The sequence below is a fragment of the Narcine bancroftii genome, chromosome 13 (assembly GCF_036971445.1).
Source record: "Narcine bancroftii isolate sNarBan1 chromosome 13, sNarBan1.hap1, whole genome shotgun sequence".
Classification (NCBI taxonomy): domain Eukaryota; kingdom Metazoa; phylum Chordata; class Chondrichthyes; order Torpediniformes; family Narcinidae; genus Narcine; species Narcine bancroftii.
In genome coordinates, this window is record NC_091481.1 from 8,242,008 (window position 1) to 8,252,328 (window position 10,321).

At 39.3% G+C, this 10,321-nt stretch overlaps 1 protein-coding gene across 4 annotated transcripts in view; it reads left to right on the forward strand.

The window, feature by feature from the left end:
- mkln1 (muskelin 1, intracellular mediator containing kelch motifs) overlaps window positions 1-10,321 on the forward strand; it is a 77,221-nt gene that overhangs the window by 34,254 nt on the left and 32,646 nt on the right. For all 4 annotated transcript variants that reach the window (XM_069908552.1, XM_069908553.1, XM_069908554.1 and 1 more), the window contains 2 exons: window positions 1,946-2,011; window positions 3,703-3,815. In XM_069908552.1, coding sequence (XP_069764653.1) covers window positions 1,946-2,011; window positions 3,703-3,815 — 179 coding nt within the window. The remainder of the gene's footprint in view (window positions 1-1,945; window positions 2,012-3,702; window positions 3,816-10,321) is intronic.

Sequence of the window (10,321 nt, forward strand, 5' to 3'; positions counted from 1 at the left end):
ATTGCATTGACTGTTTCAAGTGAACCAGGCTAGAGGTAGATGTGAAGATCATTTGTGTCATGGAACATCATTTGCCTTGCTTCAGATTGGGGATAGTGAATCTTGTCTATGACCAAGAATCCCAATTTAATGGTATGGTTAATTTACTATGAATGTAACTGTCCAACATGAAGCCGAGGGTAAAAAAAAAATATTATCCCACACAACTGTTTGATGAAGCAGCTTCTATGGTTAATAGAATGACTCTCGAGGCGAGGATCAAGTGCTGTTACGCACGCAATCAGAGAGAACCATGAAGCATTGGGCACCTCGTTCCATTCCTGAGAAGACCACGTTTTTATAAATGCAGTCACTTTGTGTGGCAAAATGCAACGGGTATTTTTTGGAGGTGGAATTCCTATTGGGCAGGAATGTAACACAGGGATAGTGGCTGGATTTGGAAACTAGGGCCCACTCCATGTTTGGTTATATTGTCCTAGGTATCTGAGCTGCCGAGGACCATCAACAAGGAGACCACACGAACTGAGACATTCAGTGGCCCAAACCCAAACCCCTGACTAACCCTAACCTCAACCCCGTAACTAACCTTAATCTGACCTCTAACCCCCAACTAACCCAAACCCTAATGTTGGTAGCCCAAACCGAACCCTAACCTGAACTCCCCCGACTAACCCGAACTCCCTAACCCAACCTCAGTGATTAGAGCAATGGTTTTGTAAACCAGGGGTCACAAGTTTGTTCCTCGCTGGGGCCTCATTTCTGTGAGGGGTGCTGGACAAAGTGGTGACTCTGTCTTCCTTACAGTAGCAAAAGTTAAAGAATTTCACACATGTTACATTTTAAATGTAGTGTTACCTGACATTAATGGAACCTTTACCTGTCTTCAACAATTGGTGGAAAGGGCAGGTGGTTTGTTTTGTATTGTGTGGAAATGTATTCTGAAAAACAGCAGGATGAACTTTCCTTTTTATTTCTGTACTTCATTTTTGTTTTAACAAATTACTGACATGTTTCAGGTGATGACCAACGTCGGCTACCAAAACATTTGGGCATGTGCCTGGTGTCTTGGAAAACAGTTTCACATTTTGATAATTGCAGCTTTCAATATATTCTGTTTCTCCTTGATTGCAGGCCCCTCCCCTTTGTTTTTGAATGCAATCACACTTTGGATAAATTTTTGTAACATAGCGATCCCACTTTTTCTTGCTTCCTGAAAACTCGGAACAAATGTATAATCATTTTGAGGACTGGCAAAAAAAAAGTTCTCTGGACTGGGTTTTGATGATTCACTCATATGGAAGAACTTATCTTCGTGGAGAAAGTTGTCTCGGGGATTTGCAACCTGGGTATAGAACCAATGCAAGGCTGAAATGATTGGTCTTGCTGTCACCCTGGTGAATGGCTTATGTTTGATAATACTGCTTTGAATTTGGCAGGGTTAAATTGTAATCTGGTCTATAATATCAAGAGCTCTTATGCTCCGATAACAGCAGGGAAATAATTTCTGGAAATCTCCACATTTGTTGTTTGAAATAAATTTATGCTCATCTTGCACAACAAGGAAGAAATGGTAAACTTAAAAGATCAATTGTGAGAAATTCAGATCATTTTGGGTATCATGCACCATGCATTAAAGAATTTTAAACACAGCTAAAACTGGACAATGTTAACTTGTAACTATTAAATTAGTTTATTTAAACATTATAGCTTGTGATGTGATCGAACCTAGATTTTCAACCTGGAGTAAAAGGAATCGTTCTAACTCAAGTCAATTTGTCATTTTTTAAAAAATTACAAGAATTATGTTGCTTGTTTTTTTTTTGTCTTGAAAATGTCCTCCTTGCATATGCAATCATGTTGTTTATATTGCCTATATCTTCCAAAGGTGACACTGCAAATCCAGTGCCTGGAAGTAAAGTTTAAAAAATTATTTCTTTTGGCTAAGGTGATGGTGAAGATAACAGACCCGGAATGCGGGGAGGCCATCAGATGGTCATCGATGTCCAAACAGGTAAGATAACAGTCATCATGGCTGCAGGAGTTAACGAGAGGGGTTCCTTGAGTGAGGCAGCCAGTGTTAAATTGTCTTCGAATTCCACAAAGTTGAACTTTCCTCTTTCAGAAGAGAGGATGTTCAATAATTCTGTTGCCATTCGTTAGTCAGTGAAGCATTCTAAGCCTGTTTGCATTAACATGTGATGAGTACTGATTGTGTCATGTGGTGACCATCTCTAAGAAGAGAGAATCTAGCCATGTTGCCTTGTCAAACTTTGTTATCACGATTGTAGTTTTCATCATCAATGTCCTTGGGTTCATCATTGTTGCGGAACTTAATGAGCCATACTAACGTTATGACTGTATGTAGGAGGAAGGCTGGAGATCTTCGGCGAAGTCCTTACCTTCTGACTCCTCACAGCGTTGACTGAATTGATGCAGGTCGAATAACTGTCAAGAAGCCTTTGAAAAAGCAGCTTCTTGACCTCGTCTTCCATCCTTATTATTCACTCTGAGCACTGGTGTGATTTGGAGCTACCGAGAAGGATGGGGGAGATCATTCCCTGTACCAGGTTCACGTTTTGTTACTGGGTGTGGAGTTGGGCGAGGGAGCAAGGAGGATGTGGAAGATTGAAGAGAGAATTAATACCAAGTCTGATTTATTTGCCAGGGATACCCTGGCATCTTCATTGCATGAAGACTGGAAAGTGAGATGCTGGAAAAAGGGTGTGGAACAGTATTGGTTAAATTAGAATTTGGAGGAAGTGGTGAGAATACTGCATTTCCAAAAACAGTTGCAGTTGATTTCAACTTGAAAAGACATCCAGCCTGGGCTGAGGTGGAGGGAGCAATGTATTGTCTACTGACTTTCAAAACTTGGCTCTGGCCTGCAGAAGGAAGTGAGATTTGTGCCAGATTTGTGTTCAATAAGGCTGTTGTGATGTTATGGTTTCTGTAAACTGCAAATTTATGAACATTGAAGGCCTTTTCTCAATTGAAACACTGGGAGTACTGTTGAACAGTAGCTAGAGTTAATGAACTTGTGTAACCATCTTAGAAAAAACAATGATAGCCAATTGTTTCTCTTTCTCTCCCCTTCTGCCTGCCTCCTTCCCCGATCATGCAACGAGGAACTCAAATTGTCAACTGCCTTTGGTGGCCAATCTTGTTAGCGCATTTCATGTTAATCTCTCTCACTTCTGAAATAACCTGCAGCGACGTTGCTCTGAAGTTGAGAACAACCTTTATAGTGGTCTGAAAAATGTTTTGCTTTACGTGCTGCAAGCACTGTTAAATCGAACAGTGAACGTGCTTGTCTCCCGTTAGCTTCTCTTAATTTGAATGATCTTGTGTGAATATTCAGAAGGGTTTGATTAGGTCTTCAATTTGTAGAAATCCGCATTTTTCTCACATTGAAGTGTTAAATTAATTTGATTGATATTAACTTTTAAATGAGTTGCCATTTTATTTTCACGGTCTTGGCCAGTTATGTTTGCTCTCTTTCCTATACAGAGATAAAATGAAGTTTAGTGTATTTCAACTTGACCATGACCAATTCTATTCCTAAAAATAAAGCAAGTTTGGGAATTTAGGAAATTTTACCATGCTAACTACATCAAAGTGTGTTCAGCCATTCCACCTTACTGTTGCAGTCTCTGAATGGGTCACTTTGTGTAACTTTGTTTTTAATTACCTCTTTCTTTGCAGAAACAGTGTATTTATTTGGTGGTTGGGATGGAACACAGGATTTGGCAGATTTCTGGGCATACAGTGTTAAAGAAAACCAGTGGACTTTTATATCTAGAGATACTGAGAAAGAGGTAAGTGTTTTGTAATTAAAATAATACCAGATAGGAAACGAGTCAAATTCATTTTCAGCTCTCAATAAGGCTCTCTTCTTGGTGGAGCCACCTTGAGCTTGGAATGTTAATTAATGCAGGCTCCCTTATTTTCGATGGTCTCACTTTTTCAAAGTCAAGATGGTTTGAACTGTACTTTCAATTTCAAATTCTGATCTGTTCAGTGCTTGCAGTAGGCAGCATGCTACACTCTCGCGATGCTAGGTGACGGCAGCATTGCGCAAGAGTATCCTATAGTATGCTCTCTCATGATGCTGACTCAACCATGCTCGCAATAAAAAATTGGTATGTTCCTGAAGAAGACTATGCCTGTTAAACCTTCGACAAGTGTCAATGCCCCGGTACGTTCTACGAGCTGCTCTTGGGCATCATCAGAAGAGAGTGAAATTGATGACCCTGTCGCTTTAGCATCCCCACCATCTAGCAATTAATCTTAGTTCGATGCTTCACACATTCTTCATGCCCAGTATGCTTTCAGCTGACTACATTGTTTTTCCCCCAGTGTGGAATAAAGGTATTCAAATTTAATCATAAAAATGTTAAGTGCAGTCTTTTTTTTTAAAATTGCAGTGGGTTTGCTGGAACGTAACCCCATCTTAAGTTGAGCAGTGCTGTAGAGTGTCACTACGAGGGCAGTCATTGTCATTCCGATCATATTTGCAGGGCTACTTTTATTCACTGATGAGATAATGCAGTTGTCCCATCACATGGACTAATTTGGACATTCGTTGCAAACAAGGCGGATGTATTCTTCGGTTTTCAATGCCCTTTATTTCGGTGTCTTGTATTCAATTTTGTTTCTTTTTCTTAGTCTTATCAGATTTACCTTTTGGATTGAACCCCTATAAAGGAAAATTTCCAGTTACAATATTAAGCCCGTGCATTGGAGAATTAGATCACTCATCCTTTGTTTTTGAGATTCATAGTCCACACAAACCTTCTTGAAAGAGCTCGAGCCCTCTGTTTCTAGTGCCATGAGAGAATAAAATGATTGCTGTAAGTTAGTTCTTCTGCTACAAAAAAAATTAAGACTCTTGCCATGAGTTCAGCACCATTTTAATTTTATTACTGCATCTAATTCTTTAGTCAGTCATGTTTCGAGACTTGGACCTTAACATTGAATTTTGTGCATGCTTCAAAAATTAATTTCTTGCCAAGAAAACTTTGTGGAGAAGGAATTTAATCTGGCTTGCATTTGTGTTGTTGCATGCTTGATGTCATCTTACAGGAAACAAGATGAATAATTAATGGATCAGTTCTTGCACAGAAAATTGTATTTTACAGCCTCCAGTCCATCCTAATAGCATGCAATTCCTGTTGCCCAATCTGCTCTGATTCCACAGAATTATTCTAGTTCAATCTGCAAGCAGCTCTCAACCCACCCCACTGTTAAGAGTGGCCTGGTGTTTTTACTTTCAGTGGAGTTGCTTATTTTGTCAAATGTGCTGGGGAAGTTTCTACATTTGTGCCTGTTTCAGACATTACTTGGGGGCAAACATAGTGCAAACTTGTTGGGTGAAATCACGACCGCTCGTTAATCAAAGTAAGAAAGTCGAGAATTTTCTGCTCAGTGAAGTTTAATAACTGGCATTCAAATTTAAACACAAAATTTAATGACCCAGATATAATGAGCTGTAGTGTCAAACTAGCGAAGTATTTCAGGTTAATGTTCAGGATTAATTATGGAAGTATTTTTTATGAAAAATAAGTGGTTTGCTTGGGGCAAGAACCTCTGAAAAGATCAACAAATGAAGTCTTAATCACTGGTGTAATCTAATCAAGGGTTCAGCTATCATTAACAAACCTGGAAAGCAAAATTCATAATCAGAATTCATTGTCATGAACTTCATTGTTTTGTGGCAGGTGTCACAGTGCAAACATTGTTATAAATTACATTTAAAAATGAATCCATTTAGGCAAAATAAGAGAAAATGAGGTAGTATCTGCAGTTCATTGTCCATTCAGAAATCTGTTGGCAGAGGGAAAGAGGCTGTCCTTGTGCTGCTGTGAGATCATCTTCAGGCTTCTGTACCTCCTTCCTTATGGTAGCAGTGTGGAGAGAGTGTGGCCTGAGGGGTGAGGGTCAGAGAGGTTAGAGGCTGCTTTCTTAAGATACTGCCTCTTGTTGATGTCCTTGATGGAATGAAGACTGATGCCCATGTTGGCTGAGTTCACAACTCCATAGATTGTTTTCCTGTCCTGTGCGTTGGCACTTTCATACCAAGCAGTGATACCACAAGTCAGAATGCTCTCCACAGTACACCTGTAGAAATTTGAAAGCCTTTAGTGACATACCAAATCTCCTCAAACTGGTCGTGAAGTGTAGCCCCTGGCAAACATTCTTTGTGATTGCATTGGCATGGAGGCTCCAGGACAGATCTTCAGAAATATTGACTCCTTGGAATTTAAAGTTCTTAACCCTTTCCATTGCTGACCCCTCAATGAGGACTGGTTCAAGTTCTCATGCATTATCCCCTCCTGAAGTCCACAATCAGCTCCTTAGTTTTGGTAATATTCAGTGCAAGGTTGTTGTTATGTCACCACTCAACTAGTTGATCTAACTCCCTCCTGTACACTTCCTCATTATTGTCTGAGATTCTGCTGATGACGTGTTTTCATCGGCAAATTTGTAGATGGGATTTGAATTGTGCCTAGCCACGCAATCGTGGGTGTGGACCGAGTAGAGCGGTGGGCTATTAAAGCAATGCCTGAAAAATCACTAAACTGAGCGATTTGATTCTACACTAGTCCAATCACATATTTAAATGTTTTTGATTATACATTTGTAGTAATACTTGTTATGAAACTCCACATAACACAAGGCTACTAAAGCAAGGTAATTCCCTTGTTTTCTACAATTCATTCCCCTGTGATGACCCACTGTATGCGGTTGAACTGGCGAAAATGGTGGCCGCATGCCGCTAAGGAGATCCGCACTCAACATGGTGCCGGTTCCCCCCCCCCCCCCCCCCCCTTGCGAAGCAAAATCTGCGCGAGCGAAGAATCTTTTGTATTAGTGGGCGATGTCATTTTCGGCGAGAGCACCGGGAACCAAAGTGTGTAAAAGCTGGTTGAGCGAACCTTGATGTAAACCAGTTTGAATCACAGCTCCGACTGAGTGCGTCTGTTTGTTCTAGCTCTGTGTGTAGTACATCGCTGTACTACCATGTTAATAGATTTTTATGCCTTCATATATGATTACTTCATTCTCCAAAATTTTGTACAAATTGTTTATCAGAAATTTATCCCCTTGTGTAACTTTAATACTACACTTTTTTTCAGCCTGTAAATAAGTGGAGCTAATTGTGACCATGTTTTTTCATAATGGAAATGTATGAAAGGGTTGAGAAAAAATGTGGACTGAGGTAAAAATCTTGATGTGTTGTTAGAGTGCAACAACTGAGGGTTCTTCACTGTTAAACTTGCATTTAATAAATTTATGTTTTGAGGAAAATCAGAGGGCTCAGTGTTCACGTTACCCAACTTGTATGCATCTGGCACTGAACCGTGACCGCATTACATTTATTTTACTCCAGTTAATGCATACTGTCCATTTGAATAATGAACCTTGACCATGAATAATTAGAAAACAACTAAAATTAAATGATGCATGTCTGTCCTCCTTTTAGTTTCTGTCTTGCAGTTAAACACTTGATGTGAAAAGTAAACCTGTCTCATTTATTGTACAAGCAATGGGCTTGTCAGTGATTTAATTTGCGCCTGCCCCAAAATATAATCAGAAAATTTCCTCTACGTCGATACCGGAATATGTGTGTGTACGTGCATACATAAACAAGTATGTCTTGCTGCAAATTTTATGAAAAAGTTTAATACAGTTGCATCAGGAGAGGCATTATTGTAAGAAAAATTAACTTTGTATTGAGCTTTCTACTTGGGTTGTTTTTTTTTTTAGGGAGTACGTGCTTCAGTTTTGCCTGGTTTTGAAAAGAATTTTGCTGAAAGCTATAGAAAAGCAGCATTTACACAACAAACAATCCACCAAAGCCTAATGTTTTCAAAAGTAGCCTTTGAAAGATTATTAAGTTATTCTTTATCTTTCTTCTTTCTTTCTTTGGCTTGGCTTCGCGGACGAAGATTTATGGAGGGGTATATCCACGTCTGCTGCAGGCTCATTGGTGACTGACAAGTCCGATGCGGGACAGGCAGGCACGGTTGCAGCGGTTGCAAGGGAAAATTTGTCACCTTATTGAAATGGCACTTTTTTTTTGGCCGCCTATTGAAATGTTACCATATTAGGTTCAGGTTGTGCAGAATCTCTTTACTAATTTGTTAATTTGAAATTAGCTGAATTTTTCCTTTGTAGTTCTAGAAATGTGTTTTGGAAAAAGAAAATAATTTTAACTTCTGGTTGTTGTCTCATTCAGCTAAAAAGATGCCTTTGGCACTGGATTGCTTGTCTATATGAAATTTCTACGCATGTCCTGATGAGCAGACATGCAAATTATCATAGGTATTTTTATTACTCTTTTAAAGTAAGGGAGTTGATTGCTGCTTCAAAGAAAAACAAGCATTCTGCATGTCCAAAAGCTGAAGAGCTATGGCACAAAATATTAGCTGTTTGTCTCTGGATTCTGTCTGATCTAAAAATTTCCCTTTTTTTCTCTTTGGTACTGCTCAATGCTTGGAGATATTGTTCAGAGCAATGGATGACATATTTTCAGAAGCCAATCAGCTTTTAATTTTGTGCATTATTTGATATTTCTTCATGGAAAATGAAGTGGATCTCTGGGAATGGCATTTAACAAGCGTCCTGAAAAATTACATTGATCTTGGTTTCATCATGACTGTAGAGGTTAAAGTTTATTTCATGCTTGCAAGCAGTCTGTGGCTTTTTGTTTAACATATTTCTATGCTATCTCTTAGCAACACTTTTGAGCCAGGGTCATAGCTCGTTTCTCAGCTTGTTGGAGAGATAAAGTTTAGTTTCTTTTATTCTGCAAAATGGAGAATCCAGAGAATGATCTGACATTTCCTAATGACCATCTCACAATGTTTTAATGGCTTGTAACAAAGTTTAGCAACTTAGAATAATGTTAGCAATGTGTAATATTACTTAATAAACTTTGAAAAACTCAACTTTAGTCTGCATTTGTTTGAACGAGTCATAGACAATAAGAACACAACTTGTTGGCTTCTGGGTTGATTTAGTTATTGCCCCAGTCTGAACTGGGTAGCTGTTAGACTGAACTTTCACTTTAGTTATGACGAGAAATGTGGTTCTGTCTTTTGATGTAGTACTGAAATCATAATTTTCTTTTCAGAATTATGAAAGATCCTCCAGGCTGATTTAATATGGAATTAAGCTCTTGCGTCCAGGCCAATACTTGTCCTATTTTAACCCATCTGCTTCTAAAACCTCTGAGTTCTTTGTTATTTTCAGCGATTTATAATTTTGTGCAAGCCAAACAATTACGTTATGGTGACATGTGAGCCCTTTTGGGTTCCATGTTGGCTCTTAGCAAAGCAGCCCCATCAATTCCATCTCCCTCACTACAGTTCTCTGTAACCATGCACTTGTCTTTTTTAAATATTGCATCCATTAACTTCTTTGATCCTGTTGCCACCCACCTAAGTTAAAGGCTAATTTAAAGCAGCCATTTAATCAAAGCACATCTTTGAATATGTGAATAAATGTAAGTATCAGTGGAAGCGAGCGTAGTCACAGGGAGAGCATGCAGATTCCAGTCAGGCAGCAGTCAAGATCAGTATTGTTCCTGGAGCTGTTCAGCACAATGCTAATTGTGATGTTCTCTGCGATGCCTTTCATAATAACCTTTGTCACATTTCACACACAAACAATATAGTTGTTGAGTACACTAGTTCAAAGGTCAGTTGAAATTCATAACTTGCACTGATTTTTGACTTGGATTGAGGTGAATTTGGACTTTAGAGTTTTCATAGAATATTACAGCACAGAAAAGGGCCCTTTGGCCCCTCTTGTCTGTTCTGAGCTATTCTGCCTCGTCCCACTGACCTGCACCCAATCCATATTGCTTCATTCCCCTCCCATCCATTTACCTGTCCCAAATAGACATGCTGAGTTGGGGGGGGGGGGGGGGGGGCTTTGTGGGTGAATGATGTTTGCACTGCCTTTTCACCCTGTTTGGATTGCAGAGATGATGTATGAAATTTTTCAAGATTCCTTGATCATCGTGTAATGTACACAATTTGTCAACTTATTGCTTGTTGTTAAGGCTCAGAAGTCGACAAATTTGTGTCATCTTCAAGATTGTCACATCTCTCCTCAAGAGTGGCACAGTAGTCTCGTTGTGGCCAAGTGAGTGTTTTGTCAAGGCTTATTCTGACTTTAATTTTTTTAAAAACATGTTTAGACATAGACCACAGTAACTGGCCATTTCAGCCCACGAGTCCATGCTGCCCAATTTGCACCCAATTATCTTACACCCCCTAAATTGCACTTGGACTTGATGCTAATTATGAAGTCC